Genomic DNA, 19,915 nt, shown 5'->3' with positions numbered 1-19,915 from the left:
TTTAAGGAGTTGCTCGGCTGCACAAATTAAGTTCTGCTCTTACTTGTCTTCTGACATTGTGGACATGCAGCTTCAAAAGCTTGCTTGACTGCCGGATGAAGTAGTGGCGTCCTTTTATTCCTAATGGTGCCTAAAATGAAAGAGTGTTAAAGGCTCTGAGCTGGAAGGAGTAAGTTTTGGTCGTGTTGGAGTACAACTGGAATGAGAAATCTCATTTGCTCTTTGAGAATAATTTATAAAGAAGTTGAGTAGAGCTGGAAAGGCGACTCGGTTTTCTGCTTTGCAGTATTGAAATAATTAGCTCCTAATTGAACAGGGAGCCTGATTCTGCAGACACAGAATTCGTTATTTAACATAATACAAACACGCTTTTGAGAGAAGAGGATTCAAGCAATAAGCAGGGGGCTATTTTCAGGGCTGCTCCTCTACACCGTGCAGTGATTTTTCAGTTTCTGCAGATACGAGTGAGGAACTCGGGTGCAGCGCTGTAGAATGAGAGCACAAAAGACCTGCTGTTACGTTTGCCAGATCAGTGATTTCAGTTTTTTAGTGTTCTTGCCCTGTTCAGGAATTTAAGGCTTGTATTTGAACAGCGGCAGTAGAAAGTTGTCCTAGATTACCTTCTTCTGATAGAAGAGAGATTGTTGCAACTTTCTGATGAATTCCTGCCAGCGTCTGAGAAGGTGTAATTTCTGATCGGTCCCATTGGATTTTTAAATTTACTCTTCTGTTTGCTGGCAATGTATGTTGCTAGGAAAAAAAAAAAAAACAGCAGAGAGATTTTTTAATTTGCTTTTTTTTGTTTGTTTGTTTGGGTGTTTTTTTTTGTTTTTTTTTTTTTTTTTGGTCTCTGCTTTACCATTTCTGTTGGGTGGTGCCGGACTCATCTCTCAATATCTTTTTACATAGATATAGTGAAAGAAGAAACTTGTAAAAACTGACAGGTTGACTTGGCGAGGTTTTGTGTTTTGTGCAGAACCTCGGTGAGAGCAGCCAAGCGAGTGCAAGTCCTCAGCTGTGATTACTATTAGCTTTGAGTCTCCAGTGCATTAGACAGCACTAATTAATATTTTAAAAAAAAAGAAAAATCTGTAACATTTCACAGTGAATTTTAGGAGTTTCATAAGGCACGGGGTTGAAGTTTTGTGTAAGGCTTTGCAGTGTGTCTGGGTACTAGGGAGAAGGTGGGATGCCTGTTTGCACTGCGTGGCTGGCTGCTGCTGCTGCTGTTTGCTCATTCTGCAAAACCCCATTTAAATTTCGCTAGAAGCCCCTTGATCTGAAAACTCAGAGCTCCTGCAATCTGTCAGATTTTTCCTGTGAGGCTCAAAGCGTGAGCACAGCAGGATCTGCGCTTGGGTAGCACCGTCTGTCAGCAGGGTGTGCGCAAGCCTGGCCAGCTGAGCCAGTTCGGTCAGAAGGGCTTTTCCCACTGGAAAGTCCTTTTTTTTGGGCAGTCATCTGGCTGGGCTTGGTTCCTGGGCAGCGGGGTGAGACACAGGGACTGGAACATCGTACAGAAACCGGGGCACCTGATTTCAGGTCTCGGCGTCTGATTCACTGTAGGCTGGATTTTCCTGGGCTTGATTGGATCGCTTATGGGAGTTGTGGAAGTGAGGACTCAGTTCATCGCCCTGAACTCTCAGGTTTCACGTACAGTTTAAATGACATCCCTAGAGCGTTTTGGGGCCATTCAGGAGAAAAGGAGGATGCAGATTGTGTGCTTGTTTTCCATAATACAGTTGCATGCGGCCCTACTGGCATCATTCTACTTCTGTATTTACATAACTCAGAGGGATGTCTTTTAGCCTCTTGAATCCCGTCTGTAGTCTGAACTCACACGTTTGATGCTTTGCTTTGTAGAGAGCATTAGGCCTGGTAACAGCTCAAGGCAACAGTGTCAGCCTCAGATTAGTCACATACGGCACCACCAGAGAGATCTCCTTCCCCGGCCTGGTTCAGTCTGTGCCATCTTAAAGATGTGTTGGCGACTGGGCTGCGGATTTCTGTCCCCAAATGATGTCAGTGCATATTAAGCAGAGTCATAAATTGATTAAAATGGTTCAGGAGACGACTAAGATCTTGAGGAAGGAGGCAGAACCTCGACTAATGGCTTGGAAACTGCTGATCTTCTGTGTCTGACTTGGGGAGCAGCTGGAGTCATCCCTGCCTGGGAAAGGTCTGATAAGGCATCAAAGATTGCTGCAGGATTGTCATCTCCAAGGTCTCCTAATGAGGTGCTGCAGAGAGCAGTTGTGTGATGCAGAGTGTCACGGAAAAACAAATTCCCAAAAGCTTCAATCGTTGTGGGGTTTGTTTATTTATTTATTTTTCCTAGACCCTCAGCAAACGTGAACTGGATCAGAATATTCCAAACAGGTTTCGGTGCTGTTAAGGGGCCCCAACCAAGTCAAGGTTCATCCTCCAGCAAATGGGGAAATGTGTGATTTGATTCTTTTTTGTGTGTGCCTTAAACACAGGTTTTTGGCGGTAGAATTGTCATCTCGAGCTCTTCTCATCCAACACTTCAGTGGACTGACATGGCTGTTGTCACTTCTGTGTCTCCTAGGGCAGACGGACGGTTCCCATACCGTGCCTTGTCAGTATCTCTGCGTATTTGTCATGGTGGTGGTGAGAGCCTGCAGCTCTTAGCTTTTACGAAGGATGGTACCGCTGCCATCCTCTTTTGTCCTAGTGTGATTTTTTTGCCTTCTAGAACAGAATGGATACCGCATTTAGTCAAAGACCACGGTTTTTAACGCCTGAGAAGAAACGTTGTGATTGTCTAGTCTGAGGTCTTCAAACCTCATCCAGTGAGTTTTGCATTGACTCATAATTCACAATTCACTAACTCTTCATTCTGCTCCAGAACGTGTGAGGGACCAGATGACAAGTGCAGGGGCCGAATCTCAGTTCTGTACTCGTATGACGAAGGCTGTTGCAACCACTGGTTGCTTGACTCAAAACGATTCTGCAGGACCTGGCCTTCTAAAGGAGGTGCACCCACAATTTTCTTAATAACTTGCTCGGGCTGTTGAAGGGCAGAGTTAAGTCTGACTTCGCTGACATCAGTGAAGCCTAGCGTGGCCACCGAAATAACCAATTTGGTGCTTCACGATGCAGCCTTTGTTGTTGAAAACACCGGGGCTCCTATTCGTCCTGAAGACAGTGCTCCATGTGCAATGCTATTTAATATGGTGTGCATATCCAGCTGTATATTTAGAGGCCCGTAATACTTCTCATCTGACAACAATGCATTTAATCTAATGCTAGATTACTGCCAGGATTACCCGGGCAGGCCGCGTTTCAAGGACTGCTGTTAGAATTCAGTGACATCTACAGTACAGCTGCTGCCACTGAGGCATTACTGCTGCATCGCTGGCTCCTGCAGAGGTCACAGCAGCGGGCTGGAACATTGTGTTTTCAGCTCCCCGTAATAACCTCCCGAATGAATGATATGCTGGAAAGGAACTGAAAATATTGATGAAAAGACTAATGCAAATAAAAGAACCGAGGGGGTGATGACTAGGTATGTCTTCCTCGTAACTGGGCATGTAGAGGCAGCGTGTTCAGAGAGATGAGATAAAAAAGAAAATGGGAGACAGGACAAGAATTTTAGAGGTGTGGTGTGTCTGGCACTGGCTTTTGTGGCTGTGCTCCTCGTGCTCTGATATGCACGAGATACACTTCTAGGCAGTTGCGCCTTTGAAAATATGACGCTCTCTTTCTTCATGCCTAATCCTTGCATCACGGGAGTGACTCTGGACGTACAGTAAAGCCTTTGATCTGCGCTTTGAGAGAGGTATTCAGGACTGGCTGCAGAGGTGTTGGGATATGGGTCGCACTGAAACTTTATATCGGTACCCCGGAGGAGAGTCTGAACTTTTTGTTGTGCAACGAGCAGAATTTGCAGTTCAGGTTCTGAACTTAACTCTGCACCAGAGAGGCACGTTCCCCGGTTGTTCTCTGAGTTTTTGATTTGGGTTCAGTGATACAAAATCTTACAAAATGTTGGAGTATTTGGAAATAGTGTGCTGCAGCATTCATATTCCAAATGTTGAATTTGATTTTGGTGTCTGCTTTATTCATTTCCAGGAAGAGTTGGTCTGTTGTTTTTTTTTTCCAGGGAAACAAGAAAGAGTTAGTTTTGGAATTCAAAGTTATATATTTTAAAAGTTATATATTTTTCAGAAACAAAAAGAAAAAAGGTCTTTCTCAGCAGGATGAAGGCCAGAGAAAAAGGGAGAGGTTACTTTATTACGCAAGCTTTATGTTTTCTTTCCAGTAGTACTACTTCCTAAAATGCCTTGATAACCTCTAGTTGGAGCTTGCTGGTCACTTGGGCCTTTTTCAAAGGGTAACATTGGTGCTGTACCTTATTTTAAGATGCTTTATATTTAACCTGTTCCTTTATCTCTGAGGAAACAATTGATAAACAATCTCTATATTAAGCATTCTTCTGTAAATGTTACCCGGGAAGGTGTAGGTAGGAAAATGAAGCTAATGCAGTTTCAGTGGTCAGCCCTTCCCACTAGTTCTGCTCTGGTGTTTTTTCTGATAAGCCAGATTTTTCTCCATAGTTGCAAACAAAATAGTGCCGTGACATTGTGTTAATGCTGTAGTACCAGGTAGCCAAAGCAATTAGAGGGAAGAAAGCCGATATCAACACTAAGTTCACAAAGGGTTTTGTTCAGCCATGTTTAGTTACAGTTGAGTTTATCAAATAAAATGTTAAGAAAATGAAAACTGAGAAACAAACCTGTGCTGGTGGCTAGTTTTAGGGCAGGTCTGTTGTGTCCTCGGTCTTCTACTTGCAGAGGCAGCAAAGTGTGTGACCCAGGGCTGCTCTGAGCCGGGGAGGACCCGACGGGGGTTCCCGGCAGCAGGACTTCTCCTTCGTCACCGTTATGCCCGTGGCTGTGCAGCGGCGATGCCATCCAGTGACACAGCGTATTTGTGGATTTTAATTACAGAGGGGAGGGCAGGAATGGTTATCCTTTTTTCCATTCCTGCCTTGGGTAAAGCTGATGCAAGCAGAAGTGGTCAACAGCCTTGATGTGTGTTCAGGTACAGAGTTCAAACGCACCTCTAATTTGGAAGCTGTTGTGTTCCGCTGAAACCAAAATGCCAGAGAGAAGCAGCGAGTCATACTGTCATCAAGGGTTGGAGCCCAAGTCGTAATACTCAGCGGTGGCTGCAAGTCCGCGGTGGTTTGGATTCAGATTCACCAACACACGTTCAAGTACTTTGGTAGCGTTGGCTTTCTGCTGGAAAATCTGCAGCTCGTTTAACTTTGGGCAGACGGTTCACTGAGGGCCATTCAGATTTCCTTGGTTGAAGTTTCTTGGACTAATAATAACAACTGTTTGGTTGCTGAGGTCAAAGCTCGGCAATGGCATGCTTCTCTTGCCTGATCCTCCCTGGGTGGAAAACTCAATCTACAAAGTTGTGGTCGCAATATTTAAGGCTTTATAAAAATGAGCTATTTCCTTTAGAGACAGCAAATAAATGAATAAAGTAATCTTGACAGAGGGCAAGGATGTTGCTGCAGAACTGGGTACAGGAAGGCTGAAAGTATATTTGAACTTGAAAACCAAAAATTAATTGCCAAGGGTGGGAAATCTGCAGCCATTAGGCCAACACAACCTGGCGATCTAGCTTGTTTCAAAGGTTGGAATTATTTTAAAGCAAATTTTGATGTGAAATGGGAAGGGGGGAAATCAGCCTAGTCTAGTACCCCAAGCTGTTTTGCCGGGAGGGTGTTTTTTTCAGGGATCACGTAACACTCCGGAGTGGTGTTGTATAAGCCATCTCCGTGCTGATAGGTAGGGTGCCACATAATTTCCCTTTTAAGAAGTGGCATTGTGGTAATCATTATAGGCTGAGGATATAAGCAAGGCCACGTAAATACAGAGAGGAAAACCAGAAAGTTGTCTGATTTGTCCTGCAGCCCAGAAAACTCTTGTGTTGCTTCTCGCCTTCAGATGTGCATCGGTAGCTGGTGGCTGGGCAGGGAGCTTCCAAAACTGCATCACCCAGGGATGCATCTGCATGGCCGGTGAGGTGGGGAGCCCCTGGGCTCCTGAAGCAGGGGCGGGGAGGACATGGTCCTGTTCCATTGCCCACATCTGAGTCCCTTATAAAGGGATGCAGAGGAAATACGTGAGTGCGTCTTGTTGAGGGCTGAACCATTTAATTTGGGCAGAAAATGCTATTGGAGGACTAAGGCAGTTTAGTCATCCAAAAAACAGCATAGGAGAGAACAGCGCATGATGAATTAGTTTCTAATAAACAAGGCTTCTCTGGAAATGTGTCTCTTTGGAGCCGTGCTCATCACGATCCCTTGGGGGACTATTGCAGTTCCTTGGAATTCTCCTGCCTGTAACGAGCGGCCCGGATGAGCGGGTTTGCCGTTTCACAGAGCGTGATGGTAGTGTTGCTCTTTGTTTTTCCGCTCAAAGTCTGTCTGCTGAGATGCTGATAACAGGTACTTGTGCTTCACTTTAGGCTCTCTTCCTTAATTATCTTGAGAAACAATGTGCTAGGCTAGTAAATATTGTATTGAAACAAAACATTTGCCAGTTGGGTACGCCGGTTTCATACTGCTCCATCCTTCGTGAGAACAACATCTTTAGGATTTTAGCTAAATATTTAATTTATTTAGTTATTTTTAAACTAAAGAGAAAGTGTCACTTTAAATACTTCAGTGTACCCTTTTGCATTGCAAAGGAGCTCAGGGAGGTGATTTAGGTTCTCTCCATTGCATGTTTACCAGCCAACCGACACTTTCCTCAAATATTTGCTCTGATATTTCCCTGCAGTCGCCCTCTCCCTCTCCGTTCCCTCGCCATCTCCCTTCCACGGAGGTGCCGCACATACTTCAGTCACCCTCTGTTTGAACAGCAGCACTCCCTTGCAGAGCAAACAGCCGGGCCGGTCGTTAAACAATGAGGAAGATGAAGGTGGAGGAGGCTGCGGGTGGGGCACAGCTTTGCAAGAGGCTTCATGCAGAGGAGCGGAGACGGTGCTTTGCTTTCCCTTCATGCCTGGGTGTCATTCTGGGAGAGACCCAAAATCACTGCTGCAGACACAAGAGCTGGGTATCGCTTAAAATTACGCAGAGGTGTCTGAGTTACTGTTAATGATGAGATGCGAAGCAAAGTGCTGGAAGTTTTGCCGTGTTTTCTTACCTCCTGGAGCAAGGGGAGGAGAAGGTGATTTCAAGTGGCCATTGCTTGTCCTCAGGAGGTCCCCACTTTTTTCCCCCTAGCAGCAGAGGGTTTAGTGAGACCAGCCATAACAGAATATTTGTATCTCTCCATTATGTGTGCTTTCTCTTATCTAACACAGAGCAGGCAGCTGTGCTGTTATTTTGCTGGGAACCCTAGGTCTGCTCATCCTTCCTCTGCACTGGGCATCCCCTGTCGGGAATTCAGAAGTGCAGCTGGGTTACTGTAATCCCTGTCTTACCCTTGTCCATCAGGTTGAGGTTGGATGTGGTGTCCTGGGAGCTATGGGGTTAAAGGTGTGTTAAAACGAAATGGAAAATGCTACTGGAAATCTTTCAACTCTGGTGTCTTAACGCTTTCATGTGGCTGCAGGTGAAAGGCATGGATGTGGTAAGTGGTGTTGGTGAATGCTTGTTGAAGTGAGCAAGAACTTAATATATGGCACATTTATGCTATGTTTAGTTTTGCAAAGGTTTAATTTCTAGGTCTTGTAAAAAAAATTTAGTAATAAATGAGCTAGGATGTGCACTAGGATGGTGGTGAGAGCTGTCAGGACGGCAGAGCCCAGGAGTCAAATTCCCCATTTCTGATGGGGTGTGGGATCCTGGTAACTCACCTTCTCCACCAGTTGAGCGTTTCAGACTGGGAACACCTTCCAGGTTGGACCTTGTACTTGCAGGCAATACAGACGAGTGCCTTGCTTCCCTTGCAGCTGCCTGAGGCCTTTCCAGTTTTCAGCTAAAATTTTCCATGGGAGGTGCAGATCCTTGCGCAGCGGACGTGACCCTGCTGATAGCAGATGTGGTTTCCTTCTTCACCTTTTGTTGACCTAGTAGAGATAATGAACAACAGGCCCTTGGAGATCTGCAAACCAAAAGCAAAAACCACTGTGTGTGCAAGCACAATATGCAACAGAAACGTGCGACTGCCGTTACCTAGACCGGTGATTTCTGAACGGTGAGGCCAGTTCTGAAAAACACAACTGAGCAGAGATTTTCTGTTCATAGTACAGGTCAGTATGGCCACGTTTCCAGTTACCTAACAGACTGATTTTTTTCCCAGGGACCAACTTTGTGTTTGAAATCAGCTGATGAACTTTCATTTCCAGCTCTCAGGGCTGTCTCTGGTTAAAACAATCATCAAAAGGTGGCGTTTTTGTTTAGCACCGATCATGGCTGGCTTGGCCTGAAATCCTTACACCCAGTGCTTTTCCTCTCTCCGGTTTGTCAGCGTTTGGAACGTTTCATAGCGTGTGACAAGGCTGACTTCTTGAAAGAGAACTAAGAACAGAGAGCAGCCTTGACTTGAGAGCAGTTTGTGGATGCAGTTTTGTTTTCTGTCACATCATAGTTGCTATGGTGACTTAGCAAAGATCTGCTTAGCAGTCACTAGATGCTTCGTGTTCTGGGCAAAAATCAGGGATTTTCCCATATTTCTCTAACATTTGTTCTGCAGAAGAACGTGTGCGTACAGTCTTCTGCAATAAGTCCATGCAACTCTGGAAAGGTACGTCCCTGCCGCGTGGTGGCTGGTCCTGTCCCCTCCTCCCTGAAGCAATTTCAAGGAAGGTAGAAAAAGAACCCATCCATCCTGTCAAAATTGCTGAGCGTTTCCTCCTCAGGAGGGTGAAATAGCTGTGATTAATGCTGAGGGTTAGCAAATGTGATCCTGTTAAAGAACGGCGCTTCTCACGGGTCGGTTGTGCAATTTTGGAGGAGGAGAAGGAGGAGGATGCCTTCAGAGCCGGTTCACATGGTCGGACTCAGGAAGTCTGAGCTCTTTTCCCACATTGCAGAGTTCTCATGTCACCTAGGGCATGATCGAGAACATGGTGCAGCTGCAACCTTAGCGGAGATTTTCTTCCACGTTGGTAAGCGGGGGATAATGATTCCTCTTCTCAATTTTCCGAAGTTCACTGCGAGGCTAATATTTGCAGTTATTAGTGCTTTGCTTTCCTTTGATTGGGGATACTATGTAACTGCAAAGCATTTCAGAAATGCAGTCCAGGCAGCCTGTGCAATATAGGAATACATTCCTAGGTGATGAGCAATCCCTTTTTGTCACTGTGCCCTCTCTGAGCCTTCTCTGAGCTGCAAACTGCTCTGCCCCCACTGAAGCCAGCGGGGCTTTGGAGGCTGCAGCACATGCCTGGAGAACAGAGGTGCTCCACGTGGCCAGCGAGTCCAGCTCATGACTGTCAAAGTCCTGCTGAGCCTGGGAGGTTGCATCAAACACGGCTCCTGCTCACTGGCCTGGGGCAGCCGTGCCAGGATCTGGCCATCCCGGTGACAAGCTGCGGTCAGCCTCCAGCCCCACAATGGGTCAGGTGCGGCTTACAGCAGGCTCTCATCCCTCTTAGCAGGACACTGAGAGATTTTCAGACTCCAGCACCGAAAATAAGAAGCATTCAGTATTACTAGAAGTGTCGGTGGTGTTCCCTTTGCCATGCTAAGCTTGCCACAAAGACAAACGGTTGATTTTTGTTATGGACTCTTGGCTAGGGCCATCGTGATGATGGGTGTCTTCAGAAAGTCTTCAAGGTACACGTCTTATTTTCCTCCCAGAAATTCAAATAGTTCTGTTGGTAAAATAAACTGAGCACTTAAAAGTGGTTCTTCAGCTGGTTTTGACAGTAAAAGAGAAGAATCTTCTCATTAAAAAAACTCCATATGCATTTCAGTTAACATAATTAATGCTTTTTTCCTGCTTGTTTGACTCACCTGTCATGGTACATATCCCATAATATGACCTTATTTTCCCTTCTTAATGATGAACTTCTGTTCTGTACTTTAAACTTGCTTCAGATCTGAATTAATTTGAAGTTCTTCCCTTTGCCAGCTGCTCTGATTTCTGTGATTTTCTTGATCATATATCTTAGCATGGACAACACCATTTTTATTTTTTCTTCTCAGCTCTAAAATGAGCAGTTCTGTCCTGTCCATTTTCTGTAGCTCCATAAGATGGAGACTGCAGACCCACTGCAGATTGGAATTTATTTGGTTTTTTTTTCTGCACAGCCTGGGATAATCTGTTTCTTCCTGGCAGCTCTTACATTTTTATAAGTTTTGTAAGGTTAATTAATGCAACAGCCTTCGGTCCCGGTTGTCTTAAATATTTAGAGGAAAGAAGCTGCAAAAAAAAATAGCTGCAAAGCTTGATTTGGTTGAATTTCTGTTGAATTTGTGACTCAGCTTCCCAGCTGGTATAAATCCGTGAAGTTCCACTGAAGTCTTTTGGGTGATCGGCTCAGTTGAGGATGTGGCCTCTCTCAGTTAAATGTTATCACTAACACTGAGCTAGTTTGCAGTGGATATATGACAATTCCTGCTGTGTTTTTGTCCAGAGAAACACAGATAGGATGTGTTTTTACTGTGTTTTATTATCTCTGTAGCTATACAAAAGACAGGTGTATGTGTGTACATTTACACACACACATACACGCATGGGTGTTTATACACACAGTCACCCACACAAAAATAAACGTGGTAGGAAGAACCCTTCCTCTTCCTCCTGTAATTAATTTTGCGCTAGTTGTACCCTTGGCTTCAGCTGACATAGATGGGTAGAGGATTTGGACCACTGCGCCCTGAGGGTTTGGACCACTGTGTTCACATGGGTTTCCATGCATGAAAAAGCTCCAAAACCAACCATCCAAAACCCCAACAAGCATCCCTACTGCGCTTTTAGACAGGTAGGGAAAAAAGGGACTCCAAGCAGAAAGAATGGAGATTCACCCCAAGGAGAGGCCCCTTCCACAGGCGTCCCTGGATTGGCCACCCTTGTCCCCAGTGCGTTCCTACTCCCGATGCGTGGAACAAGCGAGATTTCTTTTTATGGTGTAACACATGAAACCTCCAGCTTGTCAGTGAGGCTAGAAGGGGAATGGTGATGATGGAGGCAGGCCAGGGGGCAGGGAAGTATGGTAGGTAAGAAAGTTGTTCCAAGGAAGCTCCAAAATTCCTTTGTGCAGCTTTGGGACAGAGCTAGCTGGGTGTCTCACCGCTGGTAGCCTTTCTGTTTTCCTATTACATTCATCTTCACGAGGTTAACAGTGACTTTTAGTTCTTGCAAGTCATTCTGACAAGTGTACATGGCAGTAAATTCTTCCAAATCAAGAGTGAGACAAATCGTACTGTGCTGCATATTGTGGCGTAGTACTACTAATTGCTTAACTTGATAAATGTCTTCGGATAGGTTATATAGTTAATGAACAAAGATGTTAATTACTCTTATCTGAAATAGCTACATTTGCAGGGGTGTTCTCTGGAGCCGTGGATGTCTCTTAACAGAGATTTATTTCAAGTCATCCATTGTTTTCAGCAGTTTCAGAGTCCATTACCCTTCACTGTGCAGACTGAAGAGTCTCCACCCTCATCAAAGTTTTGAGAGCAATCAACTCTTCCTACATGTTGTTCAAGACCTAGTCTTGTTTGGGTATGGCAAACTTATATGCAGTACAGTGTGCTCATTGTCCTGGGACACAGCAACATGCTTCTTCCTAAAAGCAGCCAAGAGAGAAATAAGCACCTGAGAGTGGAAGAGCAAGGGGCTGGAACAGCCCCATTTCCTCCCACCAGCTAGAGTATTTAATTGGGAAAATCATTCTTTATTGTTGTTATGTCGGTGGGAGTTGTCAGTCCAAATATGTTTTAATGCAAATAACCATCTATATTTGTAGAATTCATCTTTTCTAGATGCTTTCTTTGGAAAATATGCAGCTGAAGGTTTAGTACATTATTATATGAGTAAGTGCCTACAAGCCTCATATTAACAATGGACGTCATGTTTATTCTTTCCCTTTTAGAATTTCCCATGGAAACAAGTGGGCAGATTTTTGCATTATTGAGCAGTCTTCTGCTGCTGACTTTTCCCAGAAATGCTAAGAGAAAACTAGCCTTACACGAGCCTAAATGTTCTTCCAGTTTTGGGAGTGCTGGATTCCCCCACGATTTGATTTATAGTAGGTTTTGGTGTGTGGCTATTCTGGACCCAATCTGTTTCAAAGCTGTATGATTAATAAATCTTTGCGGAACTGAAAAAAAGGCAAAGTTCTCACTGAGTTTAAAACATACCTGATTTCCCAACGGAAAAGTTGCATATTTCGTTAGCAGGCTAAAGGCTAATGTGAAGAGAAAATGTTTCCTTGACTTAGGGTTTTTGTTTGTTGTAATACATTTCTTTTTCATTTATGAGTCTCTTACAGTTTTCCAGAGCATTTTCAACAGCAAATAGTTAGCCAGAAGTTAAAGCTGTGACTGTAAATCTGTAAACCGACACACGTAGATTCTCAGGCCAAAGTTTCCTAAGTCAGGATTAATTTTGTAGAGTGAATGAGAAGAGTGCATTATCTTGCCTCATGTGATAGATTTCAGGCTTTGCCAAGAAATATAAATCTCCCTTCAAAAATGACAGCTATAATATTAAGAATTATTATTTTCTTGACTAAAGGCGTTTTCAACTGAGTGTGATATATTACTCCTCAAAGATGCTGTGGTTTTGGACTGTGAAATGTCTCATGCCAATAATTAGACTGCAATACTCTGGTCCTCACTGCTCGTTCCCTGCCCCATGATGTGCTGTCTCCTACGTTATGTTAATGTGCCAGTTTCTGTTTCATGTTACAAATGGGACTGAACCAGATAAAAGGTATTTTGGCAAAAGCAGGATCAGTGCCCTGATCGGCCTGACACCACAGCCAAACAAGTATTTGTACGGGCAGAGGCAAAGCAGGCGCACGGAGGTGAGGATGTTGCATAAAACCAGGATGGATGCCAGATGCTTCATGGTGATCCACCGAGGGTCGGTCTCACTTCTTTTTTAGGTATTCTCAAATGTGTGAATACGCATTTCTGGTCTTGCATGTATGAGTTGAATTCCCCATGGAGCGAGCTGTGGGTGAGGATGCAGCTTCTGGGGGGTTGTGCAAGCAAGACCTGCTGGAAAATGAGAGGCTTCGAGGCTTGCAGTGCTTATTTATCAACCACAATGATTCACGGTGATTGACATTCACATACCTGAATGTCAAAATCGCCTGTGTTTTAAGAGGAACCAGTGACTCAGGCTGTGGTTTTACCTCGGGACATTTCCTGATAAACGGCTGAACCGTGCTTGGTCTTGTGAAAACACAATGAGGGAACACCACTGTCCTGCATCTGTGTGTGCCCAGGGATTAGGGAAAGGACACCGACATTGGGGCTGGCCTCCATGGAGCTGCTGCACTGGTCTCTGCACCGAGCATCTCAGCTGAGCCCCTGGCAGTGCTGGGAGGCCTCCTGTCCTATTTCGGTTTCTCTTTTAGGGCATTTCTGCACGGCCCTAATGTGGGAGAGTGATCCTCTGTGTTCAACAGCATCTCCAAGCACCGTTTCAGGAGCTCCGTGCAGTAACAAATCGTTAGCTCTAGACTTTCTGTTGCAAAACAGAGGTGAAACTGTCTATAGCGTGTTTTAACTCCAAAAACACCGGCTCTGAAAATACCTCACTTTCTAGAGCGTGGTGTTTGAAAGGTAAACAGAAACAATGCATATGGCAGTGCTTACGGGGATTAAAGGAGGTTTGGGCTGTTGGGTTTTTGAATAGGATGGGCAACGATTGTAGTGAGGCTTTGTGTGAGGTGTGGCTGGGTAGAAAGTTTGGAGGTGGGATCGTACAGAGTGCTGTGTAAACCACCCCAGTGGCCTAACGCTTTCATCTGGAGGAATTAGCCACCTCTATAATTCACCTTATAGGTTAGGCAGTCTTCTCATCCTTTGCAGACTGCAGAGCTCAGTGTTACTCCCTTCTCCTTAAAGAAAAGTTTATGCAGAATTTATGTGTGGGATGAAGTCATTTGTAAGAGCTGCAGTTGAACGGGATCGGTTGTCTTCGCAGTTGTTTGAATGGACACTTTAAGGTGTAGAGGAGGCTTCTCTTGGGAACAGGTCCTGTGAGAGTTCTTCACGTCCTCTTTGAAGTTAATGGAGGGTATTAAGGGCAGTCAGCACCTTCCTGAGAGAGACATTTAAATTGCTTTGATTCACTTAATTTTATATTTGCATTTACTAGTCCTGGATTTCTCCCCTCTCCAGTCTTTCAGAGCATGTTTTTGATAACTGTGCCTCCCGAGCATACTAGATTTTATGCTGGCTGTTTTCATATTTTTCCCTGAGTGTTGTAATGCTTATTACCGAAGGATCCTGGGCCTTCGGCTTCCTGTGAGAACAAGATAATTACTCTCCAGTAGGCAATGCGTGACGTACAGTATCAGCATTAAGCCACTGGGATTCCAGTCACTAGTGTAGAACAATATTGTGGGTAAATGAATAAGCAGAAGTTTATCATGCTTCCTGCATAACAAGGGTTTCGTTAAGGAGACACTGAAATTTGTTTTCAGCGAGGCCTCGTGTAAAATAAACCTTCCTGTAGTTCGTAGGCTTGCTGAATATTCTGGCTGAAAAGGCGACCGGCTCTTTGAAGCATCAAGGCCGCATGACAGGGCCCCGTTGCGTTTAGGCCGATGCTCCTTACGCCCTTAGGGACACACATGAAGTGTGTAACGTAAAGGTAGGACTTCCAGATGCACCACCCACTTAACTTATGGAAGAAAGCCGTACCAATAAAAAGCAGAGACCTTCCAAATGCCATTTGCTTATTTCACACTCGCCCCCAGGAATCCCGTGTTGTGATGTTCGGAGGTGGCCCTGTTTGCCCCGAAGTAGATGTGGTTCCTCCCTTGCTTTCTTTATTTCAAGACTGGCAGCTAAAAATAACTTATGTACTGAGCACAGTGGGAGTAAGTTTGAGAAGTTTCAGTTAGATGCAAACCAGTAATGGTAAGAAAATTATTCACAAGCGTAATGAGCTCCATTCTCTCTCAAGATGTGGCCAACGCGAGGGCTTATCCACGTGGTGGGATTAATCAGCGTTTGTAGAGAAAAACAGTTACTCTGCCACAGCAATACCGATCGGTTGGCTTACACGATAGCACAGCAAAATAAGTGACGTCTGTTAAATACTGCAGCTACTTCAAATACATGAAGGCTTGCATAAAGTATAGTGTATATATGCATTCTCAATAGGTACACACCTGTATCTGTGTATTTATTCATGTTTAGGACATAATTTTATGTTTGCTCGTGTATATGTGTTATTTCAGCTTATCTCCACTTCAGATATAATTGTACTTCTGTAATGCCTGCGAGTTACGGGGATGCTAATGAGGAGTTTCGTGTTTAGCTTGGTTTCTTTGCTACTATCAATTTACGTTGTACATGTAATTGCAATGCGCAGTTAGTTATTTATGTTTTAATTGTAACTTTCGCTTGAAACTGGCCATCAGCAGTCTCTGCAGGAGACTGGTACTTGTGTATGGGCTGCGATGAGTAGGTCCGGTTGCTCTGCTTCTGCTTACGAGTTTAAGAGGTGAGGGCAGCCAGAGAGATGAAGGAGAATGCGGAATAAAGCCACCTAAATACAGTATACTTCTGTTCTGTCTGTAGGATTGAGACGCTTCTTTTCACATTGATTGCAAGCGTATGGCCAGGCACCTTCATAGCTCAGCTCAACTTGAAATTAGGTTTCATTGATTTTGGATCCAAAACAAATTCAGTTTGGCATTTTGGTGTTTCATGCACCTGTGTCTGGCCTGGGTTTGTTTTTATGTGGGTGTTCTTAACACACAAACAAGTTGGATGACAGTGGCTGGACTGATCTCGCTGCTGAATTGCTAGTGTGGGTATTTTGTTCTACAATTAGATATATTGCAGATACTTTCAACATCAAGAGTAATTTTGATAGTGCTGTTCTTACTTTGAAATTGTGAAACTTCTGATGACTAAGTAAACATTTTTTTCCTCTCTCTTGTTTTTCTGCAGCCAACTGGGTACATGGAAAACTCCATTTCCTACAGTGCTATTGAAGATGTTCAACTGCTGTCCTGGGAGAACGCCCCTAAGTACTGTTTACAGCTCACAATCCCGGGGGGTACTGTCTTACTGCAGGTACAGTAAACACAGAACTACAAATCTCATTTTCTAACTATGAATCTCCTTGAATTTTTATTTTCTGTTCAGGAAATCTAGTCCTAATTAGCTGGACTCAGAAAAGGCAGAGAACTTAGTGCTGTCAAGTTATCTACCTGCCAGCAAATTTGCTCAGAGTGATACCTCTGAAACTCTCCAGGTTGCTTGACAGTCAGAACGAGAACTGTGGGGCACAATGATTTAATCCTCTTGATGGTTTTATGCATCAAAATAGTGCTCTGTGGAAAGGCGCATTAATTTGGGCCTGGAACAAGTCTATTTATACATTTATTCCTGAGTGAAACAAATCAAAAAGATCATCCTCCAATTTGTACAGGAAAACCATAGCTGGCACTGGAACTAACAGGTATTTTTTAAAAGATATCTGGCCTTCACTGAAAGGTTTCAATTGAGGGTGTATATTTGTATGGGTGTCTACATCTGGTAGTTCTCTAAGTGCTGTTTTCCAACAGAAGACGCTGCGTTTACACTATTCCAGATTTCTTCATCCACTTGTGAGGCTTTGTGGGACTTTGTAGGTCATTAGTGACAGAAGTACACTCCACAGTCCTGACCTCTGAAGCTAGTTTGGAGTAGGAAAAGAAAAATAACTGAAAACCCAGCTGATTGCCCCCATTCGTAACTTGAAAAAGACTAAATTGACTCCAGCTTAGCTCATATAGGGTTCTCAACATTGTCACAAAGACAAACTGATAGCTGTTATCCTTTGGGAATTTGTTTTTTTGTCAGTTGAATACAGTTATGGTTGTGTATATGCACTTTGCATAACTGGGATTGTGGACAGACTGGGTGAGCGATTCCTGCAGAAACTGTGAAGGAAAGATCAGTTTAAACTGTGGTAACTCATGAAAAATTGCATAGGATATTTTTCTTGGAAAGCTCTGAACAACTTCAAAAGATTGATCGTAATGGATCTTGGGTGTTTGGGTGTGGACACTTTCACTGTACCACTTTTGCAGGAAATATAGTTCAATGGGTTAAAAAAATGGGAATGCAATGAATGATACGTGATAGCATAGTCAATGACTGTGATGACCATGTCTACTGGATGGTTTGTCTGCGAGAACCATGGTACATAGGCCAGCATTTCATTATTTTTCATCGGTGAATGGGTGGCAGGAGGCCCTATAGGGCCACAGAGCACATGGCACCATCTGTATCCAGGGAGGGCTTCGACAAAGCTCTTCTGAACTGGCTGGATCTGCAGTTAATGAGGAAATAACCCGAGTGGCATCATTTAGCAGCCTGGGGCTAGGTGCTGAGCTGACCTGTGTTCTGCATAGCACAGATGTCTGTAGGAGCATGAAACAAAATTGTCTCTGAGTTGGGAAACCAATACGAGGAAGACTGGGTCGTGCTATTATTACTCCAGCTCTCCTTTGCCTTCATTTCAGACAGGCTGATGGGCACATTTGTGTGCAGAGCTGTTTACCAGTGGCTCAGAGAGCACAGAACCTGACTTCAGCCCTTCACGTGGTTCCTGTGCTTGGGGTTTGGAACAGCTTTGGAATGTCATAAAAATATCATGAGGTTTTGGTGATTTTCAACACAGCAAATACACCGTCACTCAGGAATGGGTAGAGGTGTATGTGGAAATATTCATGGCCACATCCTTTGCGGAGTATATTTCTGGAGCTCCTTTTCATTTACCTCACTGATGTAATCTGGCGTTTTGCAGCCCTGCAGATGGAGGCTGCAGCCATTCCCCCAGTGCAGCTCAAGTAAGTTTGGGACGACCTGAGGACATGTAACCTCATGGACATGGGCTCTGCTGGTGCATAGGTAGCAGTTGTGCATTTTTTCACATGTCCTTGGAGCACAGATGCGTGGCCTGTTGCACACAATGCATATGCACATGCCTGTGCTTGGCACCTAGCGCATTTCTGTGGCTCAAAATGTCTTACTGATTTTAGGCGTTTCCAGGGAGCATAGGGAGTCTGAATGTCAGACAGGCTGCTGCAAGTCCACCAGAGTCCTGATTCTGTGGTTTGAAAAGCCTCTCCAGTGCGTGACACCAGGGAAGGCAGGCAGACAAACCACGGTTTCCCAACAGCTAGATTAGGGTCTTCATTATTGATGAAATCTTCCTTGCCTAATCCATTAATTGAATTAATTAGAGAGAAACTCATTTGTCAAGGTGGATGATTGTGATTTCTTCTTGAGATAATTTTGACTCTGCTTTTCCATAAATTTGCTTAGCGGTGCTAGCGATTATGTTTCTGTCTGTTTCAACAGCTAGAATAGTTGCATCTGACTTTCAAAATTCGGTTTTTAAGTCTTTGTGCTGTAGCTTCTGGTGGCTGCCTCTACTGGCCTCCTTCATAGGAAAGAAAATAACTTGAACCCACAGCTCCCTGCTGAGTTTAAAGGGAATTTGGTAGGGCATGCACAGCTGAATCTGGAGCAGCCTGCCACGTGTTTCTTTAAAACAAACAGACAAAACCCACAAATAATTACATTTGTAAGAAATTAGCATCTTAGTGTGGATGTTTTGGTATTTTCTTCTAAAAGCTTGGTGTCTTTGTGTAACCTCCTAGGAACTGATAAACGGAATGAGCTGTTCTTCTGTTTACTGTTGACCGTCTGTGCAGACTGGATCGCATTACAGTATAACTCTATGGGTATTTCAACATAATTGAAAATACAAACATTGAAAATGTTTTTAGTATGATTTAGTCCCTAGTACTGTCTGGATTCATCAAATGTGGCCAGATCAGAGGAAGTATAAAAATAGATTCCCCATATACGGCTGTAATGTGTATTCACAGATCCAAAAGTTTACCGAAAGTTAAGTATACTTAAGAAATCAAGATGCAAGAAATGGATTTACCTAGTAACTGCGTTCAGCAGAAATTCTCTGTTATATGTGACAAATACTCTTAAGTATCCAAAAGATTTATTCACTGAGGTACTGGGAAACTGAGATGCTGAGAAATTAGCCCTTGCATGCTTCAGTTATTTTCAGATTTCCAAGAGACTTCAATATATTCATGAGAAATCGGGACTTCAAATCTTCTATAAAATCATTCTGCCGTGCTAGTCTAAGCAGCAGCACGCTCTGGTGTAATGTCAGACTCTGCTATCAGGAAGCGTGTGATAGCGGAACAAGTAAAACTAGTCCAAAACACGTTCCCAATAATGTTTCTTCTGAAGTGCACTTGTGGTGAAATCTGTTTGTGGTTTTGTTCTCCTCCCCCACCCCCAAAGAGTCGATCTAAATGAGTTTTAAATACAAGAAAATGTTCAAATGAACTCTTTTGACTTTCCCCCCAATTTATATTTCTGATTACTTTCAGTTTTATTTGTTTTTGTATGTGCTATTTTTCTGAATTCTTTAAAACCATGGGATACTATTGACATGGTTTGACATAAAATGAAGCATTGTAGTGGTTAATGAATTACAGGTTTTCCAGATCTTTCATTTTGCAGAAAAGTTTAAAATTTCATTTCTTTTTCACTGATTTGAAGCAGAAGAAAACTTTGGACAACGGGAATTTCCCTTAGAATGGAAATTTGCTCCCAGCAGTCCCGTAAGGGGATGTCGGCGCGTCGTGTTAGGACATCCTCCGTGTGTTTGTCTGTGCCACGCGTGATAAATGCCACGAGAGAGTTCAAGTCCATGTTCAAGCTCTCATCCCCCCCGTCTGCTGTCACCAAGGTCTATTT

At 43.9% G+C, this 19,915-nt stretch overlaps 1 protein-coding gene across 5 annotated transcripts in view; it reads left to right on the top strand.

Annotated features, from left to right (window-relative positions):
* The window catches only part of CMIP (c-Maf inducing protein), a 128,791-nt gene that overhangs the window by 53,737 nt on the left and 55,139 nt on the right, over positions 1 to 19,915 (top strand). For all 5 annotated transcript variants that reach the window (XM_080552462.1, XM_080552461.1, XM_080552465.1 and 2 more), the window contains one exon: positions 16,082 to 16,207. In XM_080552462.1, coding sequence (XP_080408588.1) covers positions 16,082 to 16,207 — 126 coding nt within the window. The remainder of the gene's footprint in view (positions 1 to 16,081; positions 16,208 to 19,915) is intronic.

This window comes from Anser brachyrhynchus, assembly GCF_964034855.1.
Source record: "Anser brachyrhynchus genome assembly, chromosome: 12".
Lineage (NCBI taxonomy): Eukaryota > Metazoa > Chordata > Aves > Anseriformes > Anatidae > Anser > Anser brachyrhynchus.
The sequence above is the reverse complement of the archived record's forward strand: the minus strand, read 5'-3'. Positions and strand labels throughout refer to the sequence as shown.